An 18,210-nucleotide genomic window follows, 5' to 3' on the forward strand; every position below is an offset into this window, starting at 1 on the left:
TTGTTTTGATTTAAGCCATAATAACAAAACAAAAAAAACACAGCTAACTAACACAATAAAACCATGATAACAACGGCGTTATCTCATTTTGAAACCAAACTCTTCATATGCTGATTTCTCCTAAAACTGCAAACATAGCATCTCTGGGCACTGTTAAAACATTGCTTTTAGCATCACAGCCCAACATGTCCAACAGAACCATTTGCTCAACCAGAGTTTGCTCACCAACAGAAATGATAACAGTAAACAAACAGCAAATAACATGCTTAACCTCTAACTTGAATTTCCAAGCCTCTAGCCTGTAAAGGCAGACCACTTATCTTACTTCCATCATGCAAACATATGGAAGTCAATATGAGAGAGTGTGGCATTATTCATTTAAGAGACCGAGCGTTTACATCCTTGTGCAAAGCTGTGGCCTTTCCACCCCAGAGAACTCTGCTGGTCTTCTCGACTGTCTGCTTCCCTTCTGCCCGAGACATACACATGCAGAAAGATTATCCGAGCTTAACACAACCTTGTGCATTTCCTCTCAGTTTGGAAAGAGGTTCCAGGATATCATTAACTATTGCTAAGCCACATCACACACGCATATAAATGTTCCCTCGGCGTGGTTTAATCACATCTTTGCGCTCGTGATAAAAGATAAATAACCGATTAATGGCGCCAGGTCCTGGCAATACATATGGACTGCTATAAATGCGCACGTGTCTTAATGATTTCAAGAAATGTAATTGTTTATTTAATGCTTTGAGTTTTATACTAACGGGTGAAAAAATGAGAATGTGCATAACGTGAAATGTATCCAAAGTGACACATATTCCCAATCTTTTTACGGATGTCACAGTGAGAACCGCAATAACACCAGAACTGTATTTACAACCGAGCGCACGTTCTATATCTTTTTTCATATACAGATACACAGAAGAGAGCGGTAGAGATGTTCGCTGGAGCGCGCGAGCCTTTATCTCTGCACGCCAGCAGCGGCATGCACCACGCACAGTAAATCAGCCTCAGTTTTTTTTGGATCCAACACATCCATCCGGTTCGACAACAACAGATAACACCCTGCCTACTTCAATCAGTCCAACGCGAGGTGTTTGAATGATTAGTTGTTTTCTTTTTTTTTACACCCACTTGGAATAAAGGAGGCGTTTACCGCACGGAAACCAAACTGCAACTTGTTGGTCGGGTGCGCGCGTGGGTACGGGCTGATTGTTTGAGCGCACGGCTCTTTAGGGGATCGGGTTATGCAAGCGGGCGTCTGGTTTCTCCTGGAGAGGGGGGGGGGGAGAGAGGGGGGGGGCTGTCTTTGATGTCACACAGTCGGAAACTCTCTTGAGACCGGCGGTGCCTGCCACTGTCTGTGTGCATTTGAGTTTAATTTGTAGTGCGTGTGAAAGAACTCACGTGTTTGTGCGACTGCGTATGTGTGGCACAGTTTTGTAGAAAACATCTCCAGTAAAGGTGATGAAAAATGATCATTTTGATATCATTCAAACCCCAAAAATATTTGTATATCACAACTAAATTTGACTGTATGTCATCGAATTGGAATTAGGTAACACAATGTGGAACCCACTTTAATGCATTACATTTTCAGATGTCCACCAACCTGTGTAAAATGATAATGATAAAACACATGTCCAAAATAATGTTACAATGAAATTAGATAGTTTTTGTTTGCTGGTACGAGTGAACCAAAACCACATGTAACCCTCCTGTTATGTTTGGGGTCAAATAAAAACATCAATAAGAACAAAACAGCTTGTGGTTTCTGCAGAGAACTCGGCAATCAAATGTAAATAGAAAATATATACAAAAACTTATGTTTCGTCCTACTATATTATTTTAAATTCCTAAAATTTGAACATAACAGAAGGGTTAAATATTGGTAAATAGTAATTCTGTGTTTACTCTGCTAGGACACTTGAGTGAACTGGCAAAAACAACTTCCAACAGCAAGCGTTTGTTAAAAATATAAAAAAGCTCCTGAAAGCATCATTTGTTTGCAGGTGCCACAAGGTTGAACATTTCGTATCTGATGCGATGATATTCATATTTGAATTATGCAAATACCCGTTGGGCCCGCTGCACCTCAGAAAACCTTTACCCTGATACTCTGCTCCACGCTGTCACACTCCGGCTTCATTATCGGCTTTAAACATCCTACATCCTCAATCTTTCATGTCACATTAATCTTTTATTGATGCTCCAGTGATTCTGAGATGTTAAACCGCTCTGAAGTCATGTACACTCACTATCACATGGGTACAACGTAATTTATTCCGAGATGAATCCAGTAAAGAAGAATATTGAGTGAATCAAAAAGAACACTTTTCAGAACAGATTACTGATGTTTAAATGACACGTCAAATATTAACCCGGACATGGGGCATTCCATGTCGTGTACGTAGATTATTCAAGAGCTGATCTGAAGTCAGTTCATGCTTCAGTACTCTGGTTGAGCGCCGCTTATCATTCACAGAATACAGTGAATGAGATCGATGGAGAAAAGAGAGTATATAACGAATAAGAGAGTTAAAGAGGAAGAGAAAGAATGAAAAGCTCGCGCACGCACGCACCTAAACTAAAGAACTGTCTGGGTGCCAGCTCCATCCGTCTCCAGATGGAGTCCATTGTTTAATCAGTTGAGATCCACTGATCCAGCGCAAACATGTACAGTAGATACAGACTTCTGCTTTCTCTGACAGTAGGGTCAAAAACCTGGGTTTAGACAAAGACTAAGTGTGTGTGCAGTAAACCGGCTCGTCACCTACTAGGCATTTGGATGTTGGTCATCACAACACACAAGGAAATGCCATTTACTTGTTTCACTGTGCAGGGCCGGATTTATCTTCTTCATAAAACAAACTTTCTCGTCTCAGCATCTATTCTTTGCTCTTCCACTTGATTTCTTGCCTCTTCAGGAGTCTTTTGTTCTTGCCGTTCGATTTCACTGCCAGTCCTTCTGCCAACCGCTATAGAGTTTTGCTGGGGAGCTGAAAGACCTCACAATGAAGAAGACGAGAGGAGAAAGAGACAGAGATGAGAAACAGACACAGTACATCTTGCAGACAAAATGTAAAAGATTAGAAGTACTAGACAAACAGGGACAAAGTCAAATAGAACCATGTTTGCCTTCACACATTTGAAAACACATATGCACATTCTCTCTATTCATTTAACTGTAACCAAATTACATTTAGCATCATATTCATCAATATTTCTACTGATATCACTACAGTGCGAATGTGTGTTTGCAGGGGCAAATCAATGCATGTGCTGAAATTCATTGGTTACTTTTTCCTCCAGTGAATTATGGGACATGACTGGCCGGCCATCTTTGAAAAGTGGCCCATATGAAACAGAAAGAGGAATACCATTGCTTTGTGACAGCCACGTACAGTATAGTTTTTTTTTTTGTCGTTTTGAAATGAAATAATAGAATTGCAGTTTAGTTCTTCAGCATTGTCACAATTTACTGTTACTTTGAAACTTAATAGAAAAAAACTATAAAGAGGCTACAATACAAACTGGTTTAATGTTAAACTGTAAGTTGTCCCACCTTATGTTAAAAATGATACATTTAGTTTTGTGAAATGCAATATAAAGTACTAACAAACGATATTATATTTAACAAAGTTATTATTGTGATGTTGTATGGAAAAGGAAAATATCGCTGCTGTCTTTCTGAAACCTTGTATCGCCATATTTCATGATTTGCATTTTTGTCATAAATCATTATTAGTCACGCTTCATGTTTGTCACTGGGTTCTGCAAATATCTTTTAAATAGTCTATAAATAGTATTTATATCTTAGTATTTAATAATTTAAAAAGTACACCGTTTTTTCCATTTCCTGAGGTTTTGTAAGGACAGCGACAACAGGTTAGGAAGAATGTTAAAGTAAACAATGATTACTGTACATTTTTGGGTGGAATTGTACCTTTAATAGTTTTGTAGCAACTGGACACTGGAACGGCTTCAGAAATCCCTCCAATCAAACTGTGAATTTCCTGACAAAGCACAATTGCAGTTTGACACAAATTTAATGATTGTAGAAGCGGATGAGGATAAAACTTCACACAAAGAACTTTGACAGTCTAAAATTAAGACTCATTTCACAACAGATTAGTGTGTCAGGGTTAAATTATGTCTCTATCTACTTCATGAATATCTCAGCAGAAAACGCACAGTAGTGCAGGTTAGTGTTCCAACAAGTACGTTTTTGCATTTTTAAATACACTTCAGTGAGAATAAATAATAGAAGTGGACAGCATGGTGGAAATCGAGGTCATTTTTGTCCTTTGAAAAAGCCCACAGAAAGAAACAGTATAGCAATGCAACAGATATTTCAAAGCAATCATACAAAAATAAATTGTATTAAAAACACAGTTAAATCTGGAGATTTTTCCAATTAAAAACCTCGTCAGAAAGTGAGTGTCAGTGTTTAAAATGTCCCCAATTCCTTTAGTGATGTAAATCAGCTCAACTGAAGGCTCTTAAAGTTAAAGGCAAAAAAAAATGAATGAAGAGAAAAAAATCGAAGCACCTTGTCCACTTGAAAACCCCCACAGTGGGAAGATAATGAGTCTCGGAACGCACGCACGCACGCACGCACGCACGCACGCACACACACACACACACACACACACACACACGATTAAATATTAAATCTCTGTTCTTTCTCAGTTTGGAAAGACTACTAAAGTCTGATGAGTTACTATTGATCGCAAACTCCTGTTACACAACACACACACACCAAATGTAAACATCTAATGTAGAGTTAGTTCAATTGTATTCTAAAAGCTGTATTCATGATGACAGTGCTTTTTTGATGAGTAAACCAGACCTTTTCAACAATAGGCTGAATCAGAAATATCCTCATTGACTCATTGATAGGGATGTAACGATTCACTCAGCTCACGATGCGATGCGATTCACGATTCTGATCTCACGATGTGATTTACTCATGATTTATTTTTACAAAATGAGTTGAAACAAATTAGAAATGAACAACTTCCCTTGCATTATTTCTTAAATGCTTCACGTTTCTTTGTATAATAAAATTGTTTTATTTCAAATAACAAAACTAAACTGCAATTTTATAACAAATTAATAATAGAAAACGTCTAATATAAACAAACTAATACTGTCTGTGCTTTTCTTGGATTTTTTTGCATTTAAGAAATATCAGCATGTCCACGTTTAGATTTGCAGTGAACATAGCGGCCCCTGCTGTTCAAAAAATGTATTGTGATTCAGTTCACACCTCGACCGATTTGAATCGTCACACATTATAATCGATTTTCAACCGGCTCACGGTGAATTGTTACATCCCTAGTCATATGACACGGCTAAAACAAATATTTTAATTTGTTTTAGATGTAATGCAATCTGTAAACACGATTTAAGGTTCAAAAATGGTGTATTTTCCACATACCGCGCATGTTTGTATCTCCTCTTTGCCCCGCCTCTCTGAAACGCACAGATTTTTTACAAAGCTCATCGCTCTGAAAAGCGAGGTGTGCTATGATTGGCCAGTTAACCTGTGCGTAGTGATTGGTTAAATACTGCAAGCGTGTGACGGAAATGTAACGCCTCTTACCATATTTGGAACATCAGGTTTTCGATAGATGTATATATTTAGGAAATATTTGTATATAATTTATATTTAAACATTTATTCATTTTCATTTTATATACATGTATGTATATATGCATTTATAAAAACAAAATTAATATACAGTGCACAGACATTATATTATCTAAACTTTTATTCTGCATGCGATTAATCATTGAACAGCCCTAAATAGAATTTTATTGAAAGATGCAAAGCCTTTCAGATTAATATAAATGTAATTAAATATTGTTATTTTAAATCTAAACGACTGTATTTTTCAAACTCATGGTTGAGGTTTAGCAAACTAAACTGGGAAACATGAAATTACAAATGTAAACAAATTTACCTTCCTGAAGACGATGAACTTCAAAACGGTTTCAACAATACTCATTATTTTATCATTGGTTGAAAAAAACCCGACCCAGAGGTGAAAAAAGACATTTTACACTTAAAACAGGCATTTTTAATACTGTTTTACTGCACAGTCAACAGAACAATTTCAGAGGTGAAATTAAAATGAACGAAATTAAACGAACAAACGACAACCGAAGTAAAAATAAAACACCCTGTCAGAGCAGAGCAATTCCCTTTAATATAAACATGGTAAAGCAGAAATAAAAATACACTTTTTAAAGATGGACTGAAATGTTGGTATTTTGAAAATAAAAAGCAGTACTGTACAGAGATGAAAACTGAAACATAAATGAAGCACACAAGCCAAAACCAGCAGTGTGTGTTCTGCTGTTAAAAATGTTAAAACGATGAAAAATTCAAAGTCATATTTGTCATATTTTGTCTGTCCTTTTCACGCTCGCAGGATTCAGAAACCCTGCCATGATTGCAGTTCAATATCTACAAAATCTGCATTTGAACAACTTTATATACACTGTATATGTACAACAAATTACGTCAAAATTACAGCTTTTACAAAAAATAGTCCGTTACAGTGCACCCCTCACGGCAAAATTCAAACCAATTACGTCAACATGTTCCCTTCAGAATGATTTGGTTTTCCAATCCAAAATTGGTCCACAGTATTCAATTCCTCTCCTTCTCTCAAACACATTTTGAGTCATTTTTTCTAGATTTCACTACATTTTCTTTTGTTCAATATTCTGTTTCATCCATGTCTCTCTTCTTCTCTCTCACTTACAGTTATTGCTTTCTCTCTCTCTCTCTTACTCTTGTTTCTTTCTTTTGGATTGATATAGAATCCGAGAAGGTTGGACTGTGCGCTACAGGCATGTGTCATTCTTGCATTGCATGTGCCACATAAACATCTCTCTGATCAAAGACTGATGACGTTCTGCTTATGAAAGACATGATAACATTATGACAGGACAGAACATGTGACCTTACAGAAGAGTTTTGCCCATCTTCCTTTAAAACACACTCAAGTAAACACACATACAACATTAAACCATCCGTTTGAAAAATAGTGCTATTGAGGTTCTGCTGTCAAACATCTGATGCAAGAGAAGCGATCGGTCCAGACCTCCAAGTATGACCGTTTCATACATGGCTGCTGTATATCGACCATCAATTTAGTGCAAAAAAATATAACGACAAACAAAAAAATCAATTTAGACAGACGGAAATTCCAACGTAGAGAGATGCAAAACTATCTGTGCTTCTTGACTTTTATATAAAAACTGTTTTAAATGAATGTTTACATACAAAAATGTATGTCCAAAACCTAGTGAACTGTCTTGCTGTCTCCATAGGCAGCTGTCTACTAATGCAGCGTTCACACCAAACGCGAATTAAGCGATTTGCGTGAGTAAATTACAAAGTCAATGCAAAGACACAAATAGATGCGACCCTGCGCGGGGCGACATGAATAACGCAAATCGGGCGGCAATTATGTCTTCCGCGCAAGTTGAAAAATTTCAACTCGAGCAGGAAATGGGCGCGAAGAGATCATTGACACCTACTGTTTGACATGTCCGGACGTGTGAAGCCACTACACGTCATGTGATGTTTTATGCCTCATTCACGTGAAAATAACAAGTAATAAAGAACGAGGAACGCGAGTCTTCGCGTTTTGTGTAAACACAGCATTAGGCCATGTTCAGACTTGACTTATTTTTTAAAGATGCTTTTAAGATGTCTGTTTTACATTATAATCCTATGGAGTAAACCGTGTTTTTAAAACAGTCCTCAGCGCTTTTTTAAACGCCAGCGCCTGCATCTTTTTATGCAGCTCAGTGTCTTTTGAAGCTGAAAAAAGTTAAAACTTTTCGGAAAAAAAAGCCCTCCGTCAAGCACCTTTTTCATAGCTAACCAATGACAAACGAGTAGCAAGACCTGTTGTTTCCGTAACAACATGCAAAGAAGGTGATTGGTCGAGCGGATTAAGCTCGAAAAAATAAAATGGTGTCCGAAACGCCGTTTGGAGCAAAGTTTCGTATAAATGTAAATTTAATTTTCACTTTCAATAACTTTTGATTGCATTTCTAGCGAGAAATTAGTATTGTAAGTTTTAAATACGTGATTGGTTATTGCAAAGACGCTTTCTGTTAATAATTCAAATAGACTTCCGTTACACTGCCTATGAAGCTGAGCTGCCTTCGTGCAAAAACACTGCCTCCGAAGTCATTGGCAGCTGATATTTGTAACAAAAACGCTGCAAGGTTTTTTTTCCTAAAAAAGCGCCATTGTCAACTTTTTCTTATAAAAAAGAAGTAAAATGTGAACACAGCCTTAGGCTGTCTAAATCACTATAGCTTACTCGAACCAGACCAGCTGAAGATCAGCCCAGTCAGACCAGAATAAACCAGCTGAGACCAGCAAATCAACTTCAGCTGGTTTAAGATGATTTTTTCAGAACATACAGGTGTCAAAATTCACAGTTTGAAACTGACATAGTGATACAATAATATGCATAAAAATACAAATACTGGGCGGAAATATTTTAACAGGGCTGCAAGACTAATCAAAATTATCGAAAGATGAGCATAGCGCAAGACTGGCGAGAGTCTGCCTTCTATTCCCAGAAAGAATATAAAACATGTATATTGGTTAACTAATTTTTAGTTTTCAAACATATTTTCACATAGTTTCAAGTGATATTACGAACTTTAAAAAGAAACTTTTTTCTCTTCAATAACGTGCAGCACTCATTTTCACCCACACTATTTTTGATTGACACTTCAATAATGAATGAAATAATATCGCTAAGTACTTTTTGGATTGGTCTTCATCCGAGATTCAATGTTGCCTAAAAATGCTAAGCAAGCAGTTCACCAGGTTTTGAAACTGTCTTGTCTTTCAGACACATGTAGGGCAGCACCACAAAAAAGGTGAAAAGAATAGCAGGACATTTCTGGAAACATGTCTACAGATCATTGGTCTCCTTACGCCGTAACAAATCTTGTTGCTTTAATCACATGGTCCCCACCCATGACATCACTTCCTGTGCTTTTAAACGTGGGCAGCTCAGCTCGGAGCTGAGAGTTTGTCAGTCTTCGAACGGTCTATCTGCATCTGTCCCACTCACAGTTTTGAATCTTTTTTTAGTTTGCAAGCGCAGATAACTGCGTCTTCCTGACGTTTGAGCATCCGGAGTGTGCATCACACCTCAGTCTGCTGCGTATGCAAGTGAGCGTCCTCCAAACTATCCAAACTTCCGCTCGTTTCAGAGTCTTCGAACCCGCAGGGGGTTGAGGAAACGTCGGATATGGAGGAAGCGTTGACGGACAGGCGCTCCTCCCTACTGGCAAAAGTGCTGAACTCCTCCCCCGCGGTGCCGAGCGGCAGCTGATGCGGGGGCAGGTATTGGCTGGGGTGGAAGTGTGGCCGTGGCTTACGGTCCCCGCTAAGCGTGCTGTCCCTGGAGGCGGGTTGATTGGCGGGCGATGTATCGAATTCCTCAGTGGGAAGAGGCGGGGGCAACTGGTCCCGTGACATGAACTCCTCCTCGTGGGGAGGCGGGTAGTCGCTGTCGACGTCAAATCCACCGAGGTAATAATCGGTTTCTAAGGCCACGCCCACTTCACCTGTCTCGTAGGTGGGCACTTCATCGATGTCGGGTAGCCGTGTGCTCGGTAGCCAATCGGAGTTGTCCCAGTGGTACGCTGTAAAAAACAAATAAACAAAGTGAGGTAGCTGTCACATGACCAACATGGCGGGTCCGTTCGCAATCCACAGTGAGCTTATTCTGCATGCGCTGGCATTCTGAGGGGAGTTAAACAGGTTAGACATGGGACCATTGCATTCCACAACTTCACATGCGGCGGGTCTTGAGGGAGTGAGTGAACATGCCTGCAGGGTGATTGAAAACACAGCCGGCACGTGAGGTCAAGGTTCAGAGGTCGCCGACACACACAAGTGAAACACATTAACCCAAAACGCACATGGGAAAATAAATGAGCGTGAGGCTGGCATGCAGCGATGCGTGGAACACAGAAGCGCAGGGACGCACACACAAACACGCACCACTGTACAAAGCTAATCCTGAATATCACAAACCATCAATATCAAACGAAAGAAAAGCACACAGTCAGCAATGGAAGTGCTGCGGGGGGAAGAGAGAGACGAGGACGAGAGGAAAGACGTGACACACACGACTGCAGGTACTCTGTGCGTGTGTGTGCAGACAAAGAGCGTCTCTCTCGGCTGGATGATGTGACACTTCCCAGAATGCAAGAGCTGGGTTTGTCAGCAATACAGAAGGGAAGAAGAAACAGACTGAAAACAAAGGCTGTAGAGGGAGGAGGTCGGGAACTCAGCGAGATTTAGCTGAACAAAGCAAGAGTACGAGAGTGAGACAGTGAGAGAGAGAGTGAATCACCTCTGTTGTAGTTTTGACCTTGATCCATAACGGACACTGGCAGGCGGAAAGAAAGGACAGAAAGAAAGAGAGACGTGGGGATCAGTACCAAGCATACCGCACACACCGTCATCAAAAGAAAAGTCAAATGTACAAATACAAGTGATGCTTGGGTGGTTGCCAGGGTGTTGCTATGCAGTCGTTTTCTAGGTGGACGTAATGGTGAGAGCAAACTTTACAAAACAACACCAAGCCGCATGATTTGAGACTCCGCTCAAGCGGTGCGAGACAAGTTATGTCTAAAATTGAAATGTGTGCTGTTACCATAACAACCATTGTTCCACGGTTACAGATACTATTGTAAAATGTAAATGAATGAATATGGGACCTCCTTCAGACAGCGTCAGCAGATTTCTCCATCTTGACGCCACTAGTGGTGTTTGCTACGATAAACATCACCATTACTGCTGATACGGTGATGATTTAAAAACAATCTCAAAATGCAAAGCATGAGCAATGCTGTCGTATAATAGAGATGTTTATCTGACAAACACAGTCACTAATGAAGATAAGACAGAGTACGCTGTCTAAAGAACATCCCACATTCAATAACCGGAACCATAACTGCTGTAACTACAGTATTTTAGTGGAAATTATAGCCGGCAGGTAATTTTATAAGGGTAAGGCAGGTCAAGGCATAAAGGGAGAGGAAGAGAATATGATGCAGTAAACTGTACAGGTATGTGTGTGCATTTGATCTGTGCTGCTCTCTCTCTGTTTGACTGGTTATGATGAAGCTCAGGGCTGAAATGTCAACTAAATGTGGACTGTAAGGAAACTGTGAGTCTCTCGTCCATTACTGGACGAAAAATCCCATGCACACAAAAGTGCAGACACTATCAGTTACTATGCCTCAGAGCAATATCAAGTACTAGATTCAGCATATTGTGTTACGCTCTTTTTTACATTGTGATAAAAACACCTAATATAATGTATTTGGTCAATTTAAATTAACTAAACAACTAGCACTAATAAAAGAAATATATAGGAGTCATAGTTTAAGAGATAGTTCACCCAAAAATGAAAATTCTGTCATAATTTACTCACCCTCAGGTTGTTTCAAACCTGTAAAAATGTATTAGTTCTGTTGAACACAAAGAAAGATATTTGGAAGAATGTTTGCAATTTGCAGTTCTGTGACATCATCGACTACCATAGTAGGAATAATTAAATGGTAGTTTCCTAAGTATTTAAAAATAACTAATTTTGTGTTCAACAGAAAAAAATGTTTTTTTTCTACTATGGCAGTGAATGATGTTCCAGAACTGAAAATGGCTGACATTCTTCCAAATATCTTTCTTTGTGTTCATCAGAACAAAGACATTTATACAGGTTTGAAACAACCTGAGGGTGAGTAAATGAGGACAGCATTTTCATTTTTGGCGAACTATCCCTTTAAGAGACCATTTCAAAGAGTTTTTCTGAATTTACTATTTATAGGTATGTCATGTGTTTAAGTTAATAATCATTTTTGTTTCATTCTGTGAGCTACTAACAATATTTCTTCCAAATTTCAAATAAAAATCTCGTTTCTATTTGCATTTATTTGCAGAAAATGAAAACTGGAGAAACAGGTCAAAATAACAGAAAAGATGCTCTGTATTGTCTCAGACCTCAAATACTGCAAAGAAAACAAGTTCATATTTACTTTTAAGCAATACAACAGTAATATTTGTATTTAAGAAAAGTTCAAACATATTTTTTTATGTGATAACCTGGATTTTTATCATAGTTTTCATGTGTCTTGTTGTGGTGTCAGTCTTTCACATTGCTGTTGTATGACTTTATGTCACTCATGAGGTTTGATTTTATTGAAATTCAACAGACACTGGACTGGAATGACCACAATACATCTAGAAATGCTGAATAAATGAAAATTTGGAATGCTCTCTTAATTTTGTGTGTGTATATATACAGTATATATATATTGTGGCAGGTTTAGAGACATGAACAACAAGTATTATGTTGTACGCCCACATATATTAAAAGCTAGGTAAATGTGTGTCTCTCTGAACCCTAATGCAACCAGAAATAAAGAAAGAGAAGACTTAAGATAGCTGATATTGTGTTTGTGGTAAAGCGACTGCGCATGTGTGTGCAGGCGCTTTAGAGAAGATGCTTCTTCAAAATCCAGCGGAAGGAAAGGGTACCTTCATTTTCAATTGTGTCGACTGCATCATTGACCAGCCGAATTACCGTCACTATGGAAGCTTGGGAAGAGAAAGCAATGAAGACCCGTCAGAAACGTTCACACACACAAACACACATGCACACAAGAGTCCAAACTCATCCAGAGGTCTCAGTTCAAAAAGAATAATCTCCACAATATTAGTAACACTATTGGTCCACTGCAGAAGCTTCTGTGCCCTGATTGGCTGCTGATGACTTTAGCTGTGACCAATGAAAGGCAAGCATGGCATCATTCCAACCAATCTGTTGAGAAATGGTAATGATGTGATCACGTACACGCTCGCTCACCTGCACACGTGAACACATGCTGCCCTCAAGTCACATTCCAATGATCGTATGAACACGGAAGCAATATTGCGCACGAATAATTAGTGCGATCAGTACAATTTTTGAACTCGTAAAAAGGAACTTTCCAGAAGAACTTATAGACAGCGATAGAGGAAAGCTAAAAAAATTAAAATTATGAGGAGCATGTAGTTTGACAACCTGCAATCCATAACCTTTGCCTCTCTATCGCCATCTCTGTTTGAAACAAAATTGCAGGTTGTGTTACGTACTTTTTTTGTACGTGGGCTGAAATGAAACCGAATTCCGACCCAGCAGCTCAAATTATAAATCATTATTGTAAGCCGATCAACATGAATACTACTTTCTTGACTGATTTTTATTTACTACTGTAGCTCGAATACTGATTTTTTCAACCCAAAATGTTGCGGATCGAAACTTCAAAAACGACAGTCGACGTACTCTTAAAAAGCACTTTGTTAAACTTTTCCATATGCATAAAGCTTTAAAAAAAAAAAATCACATTTAAATAAGAGCTTAGTTGCCTTCTGAATACTTTTCATTGGTGAAGTTGTATTTTAAAGTGGGAAACTATTTTACAATGTGGCTAATTTTGGCTAATTTGTATGAATTTGTTTGATCTCATTCGTACATTTTAGTACGATTTGCTTTTGCACCAGTGACAGTAGGGTTAGGGGCGAGGTTAGGTTTCAATATAGCTTTTTTCTAGAAATCAAATGTTTTTGTACGATTTGCAATGTACAAACTCCTACAAAAAAGCAACATCTTAAAACAGTTACGAAATTCGTATGGGGTGGGCAGATTTCCAACATGCAATTTATACAAACTATTTATAAATTCCACAGAAACCCTGTTACGTTTTGTTATAATCTATATCATTTTGTTTCGTTAACGTTACTTTCGAATTATTTTTCGACTTGAACAAGTTAGGCTCGATTCACATTTCGCGTCTTTTCCGCACGCATATTCGTTATTTTAAATGTAGACGCGCGGCAGGCGCACGCAAATAGGGGGCGACGCTGTCGCGACACGCACATTTTTCTAGGTTTGTCGGTGCGGCATCGAGATGGAAATAGTTTCGGAGTGCCGCGTAAAAGCAGCGTAGACAGAAAGCAGCGTAGCTCGCGTTTTCCGCCAGGTTTTAGACGCGAAATGTGAATCGGGCCTTACATGTCGTAATAATGAAAGCGTGACTCAGTGCACTTAAAGGCAGCATAATGCATACAGGTACACACACACCTTCACTAGATAACTACTGAATTTTAAAATAAAGATGATGATGACTGAAAGATGAAGAATCCTGAAAAAAAACATGTTTTTATTGAGAAGCATGTTGTTCAATTATTTCCATTACGATAACACACACGCAGTGTCTTACCGTTATCATCACAAGAATCCGACTGAAATGAATTCAGCGACTGGACCTCAGAGTTGCTGCCCTTGGTACTGCCGGAGAAACACGTGACCTCCTCCAGTAAATCCATTTTACCTAAACACAAAGATCACAGGTCAACCAATAACAACTGCAACAATGTTAACAACGGCGACTCCATTAACACACTGAAACACAGCTGTGGGCGACTCTGAGAGCCTCTCAACACCATTTCTGCTCCTCTGATGTTTTCCTTTTCATTTCTTTCTTTCGCTCACAGATTTTTCTTTGATCTTCCTCTAATGGTGTCACGGAGACGGCCGCTCATAACAGTTGCGTATAATCGTAGCTCTCTTCGTATTTCACAGGTGGAGATTTTTAAGTGCTAAGAGGGTCTGAACGGAGGACACCACAGTGACACAGAAGGGAAAGATGAAGTAATTACAGGCAGTAAAAATGCCTCCGAGGATTGTGATGGCAGAGAATTTAATGGCAGAATGAAAATGGTTTTCGCCAACAGCGTCTCCAGTAAATAGAGCCTGTGGAAGCTGACTTTCTTTTCGAGTTATTGATGTGAATATTGATAGACAATCTTTTAAAGTGGATGTATTTTTCCTGCTTTTCCTAAAATACAGCTTTGATTTTGAATCTAGTAAATTTATCTCAAACGACACTTCCATGACCATTTATATACAGTAGATCTGATTTACATAATAGAACAAAGTGACTAAAATTATAATCTGATTGAAGGCTAAAAATTAATTTTTGTCTGAGCGTTTAAAAATTCTAAACTAATTGTATGATAACAATGTTCTTTTTGTCTGAATGCCTAAAATTATAATCTGATTGAAGGCTAGAAATTATAATCTGACTGAATGGCAAAAAATATTTTTTGTCCGAATGTCTAAAAATGAAAACTGATTAAATGTCTTAAAATTATAATCTGACTAAAGCTAAAAATGATTTAATGGCTAAAAATTCCACCTTCAAGATTTCTTTAATATTTCAGCAATTTGGATTTGTCCAGCAGTCAAACAGCCGTTCTCTTTCAGAATAAATGCTGTCAGGCATGTGGCAGGGAAGAACCCAGATGCAGGCAGCGGTTAAGGGGTTAACAAACAAGACTTTACTTAATGAATAAAAATAAAAACCCACGATGGGGAAACACGGTAACAAAACAAGAATTCAAAACAAAACACTTCAACACTGAAGTTTGAGTTGAATTCTTGGGCGGCTCTGACACAAGAACAGTAAAGATACTGACATCACAGTCCTACTCAGTCGCCATTAAGTTTTAAAGCGGCCGTGCAAAGGTGTTTCATGCATTCTGACTTCTTTACAATGTTAAACGTGCGGTCTTCTCATGCTTGACATGGTCAACTTGTCAAACAACGTGACTAGTATTTCTGTGCTCGCTACACTCCCCGAGTGTTCGTATAGGTTTCGTAAAGTTTTTTTCAGACATGAAAATCCAACTTTTCTTAGTCCCTCATTGGGAAATTCTCCCGGAAAAGCGAAAGAAATAGCCTGCCCACGCGTCAACCGAGGAGATAGGAAGACCCGCCTACCGTCAAGATTGGCTGTGCTGTGGGCCTGCAGCTGTAGCTAGCTAGTTACTCTTGCAATACTGAGAGAAGTTGAGGTGTGTTTGTTTGTCCACCGCATTTCGGTGAGCAATGCTATATAAACGGTGGATATAACGCTGGATTTGGAGATCGTTTGAAACTGATAGATGGCGCGGTCCCAGCGCTAAAAGATGCCGGACATGAACTGCACGTGGTAAGTGAAACTGAGTCATATGTCTGTGTTTTGTTGGCAAGGGGTGCGCACATGCTTTAGTTCTTGTTTCTGCGAAACTCTTTTTGGATTAGGTTTAGCAAAACTTTAAAACTGTGGAAACAGTGTCAACAAACAACAGCGTTCTCGCCCGACTGCCATGTGCTCGTGAATAAAGCGTCACAGCGGGACAGTGAGCTCAGTTTCAGAAGATAAAAGTGCTGAGCTGTCGCTGCATACACAGATAACCCAACCCGCCAGCGCTTTTCTTATCAAGGCTGAAAACAGTCACAGGTCAATTTACAATCGATACACTGGGATGCGGATTGAAGACGATTGCGTTTTTTTTTAAAGCTGCTGTTGTGATCATATTGACTGTGAATATCAAAATGTGTTTGTCAATATGTGTGTAAGTAAAGCCTCAGGAGATATGAGTGTGTGTGTGTAAAACAATCTCAAGAGTCGTGTGAGGTTAAATGTGACGTGAAAAAAAATCATGTTATAGGATTGGGTTTCACTGTTGGCAGCCATGAACGGATCACATAAACATACATATAAACTCACCGACTTGTACCAAGACAGTAATATCAAATACATATACAGTTTATATTTACACTAGGGGTAAACAATAAACTATATGAGACAAAATACTGAGTTGGCGATCACAATATTTTAAACAAAATTACAATAAAAAACCTATTAATTTATTTCCAAGACAAACACTTTTGTTTGCGCAAATATATAGACACATTTATTACGAACATCTCTTTTCTTACCCTCGTCTTCCCAGGGACTCTTTCGTAGCGAATCACAGTCTGACCGGCAGGGTGAAATAGGCGGCAGATTTGGCGCTACGCTACACACAACCACGCCCCTCCGGTTGGTACCGCCCAGTATCCGTGGCGACTCTGACGGATGAAAAGTGCTCATTTCCGTCAATTCCAGGCCTCTGCCATCCCCCTTCCTTTTCTCGAGAGATCCTCGAGCGTCTCCGGGGAAACACGGCGTGTAGGCCATGGGTCGGACGGGAACCTGTGGTGGGCCGATCATACTTCCTTCCGTGTACAGGCTGATGGGCTCTCCGATAGCGCAGCGCAGGGATGGGTAATGACCACCGTTGGCTTTGTGCAGAAGGGCGGCCGTGGCCGGATCCTGGACCATGGAGAGGTTATTCCGTGAATAGCTCTTCTGGAAAACTTTCTTCCGGAAGGCGATGAAGAGGAGGATTAGGGTGAGTATGAGGAAGAGCACCACGGCGATGCCGATAAGCTCCTCCTTGCCAACGTAGGCGTGTCCAGCCTGCATGTCCGGAACCAGCACGGGGCGGACGGAACAGGCGCTGCCCACGAAACCGGGCGTGCAGTTGCAATAGAAGGAGCCGAAGGTGTTGACGCACACGCCGTTGTTCTCGCACAGCTCGCGTTCACACTCGTTCACGTCCTCCTCGCACCTGCAGAAGAGAAATAAACACACTTATTGTTAGACTGCAGCAGGTCAGAGATCTTGTCCAGCTATACATTTTATTGCTACTCTAAAAAAATGCTTTAGTCTGCAAATAGACTGCCAACAACAGAACAGCAACCATATTGTTGTTTTTATTTAAAGCTACAATCTGTAACTTTTGCCTCTTTAACGCCACCTTTGTTTAAAACTAAAAATTTCATGTTGCTTTATGTATGCTTATGTCTTTGAAGTCAAATGATGTCACACTGACATTTTCTGCAGATTCGCACTCGACAGCTCAAAGTAGAAACCATTCTTTTTTTAAGCTTACTGTTGTGATGAGTAAGATGATGAGATTTATGTACTTGCTTAAAAACTGATATTTGAAATCTTTTTAACAACAACAAAAATATGTAAATAAAATAACTGATATAATATTGATAGAAAAATACAAAAATGAAGGATTGCAACTTTACGTTTTTGGATGTAATCATTACAGTACAAGTGCGCATTTAAGAAATAGTTGACCCAAAATTAAAATTCATCCTCATCTTTGTTCAAAATGACAAAATGTGATTTTTTTTGAAGAAGACCCTTGCCACTTTTATTTGTTTTAAAATGCAAATAATAATGAGACTTCTAAACTCACGTGTTAGCTTCTAAACAC

General features: G+C 39.2%; 1 protein-coding gene across 4 annotated transcripts in view; it reads right to left on the reverse strand.

Moving 5' to 3' along the window:
- Positions 1 to 5,777: 5,777 nt before the first annotated feature.
- Positions 5,778 to 18,210, reverse strand: part of fat3a (FAT atypical cadherin 3a) — a 119,474-nt gene continuing 107,041 nt past the window's right edge. For 2 of the 4 annotated variants that reach the window (XM_057350395.1, XM_057350394.1), the window contains 5 exons: positions 16,877 to 17,550; positions 14,331 to 14,441; positions 12,607 to 12,666; positions 10,418 to 10,453; positions 5,778 to 9,701 (listed from right to left, as the gene is read on the reverse strand). In XM_057350395.1, coding sequence (XP_057206378.1) covers positions 9,199 to 9,701; positions 10,418 to 10,453; positions 12,607 to 12,666; positions 14,331 to 14,441; positions 16,877 to 17,550 — 1,384 coding nt within the window. In that variant the 3' untranslated portion in view covers positions 5,778 to 9,198. The remainder of the gene's footprint in view (positions 9,702 to 10,417; positions 10,454 to 12,606; positions 12,667 to 14,330; positions 14,442 to 16,876; positions 17,551 to 18,210) is intronic. The other 2 variants (XM_057350397.1, XM_057350396.1) reach the window with 1 other exon arrangement.

This window comes from Triplophysa rosa, linkage group LG14 (genome assembly GCF_024868665.1).
Source record: "Triplophysa rosa linkage group LG14, Trosa_1v2, whole genome shotgun sequence".
In the NCBI taxonomy this organism is placed as follows: Eukaryota; Metazoa; Chordata; class Actinopteri; order Cypriniformes; family Nemacheilidae; genus Triplophysa; species Triplophysa rosa.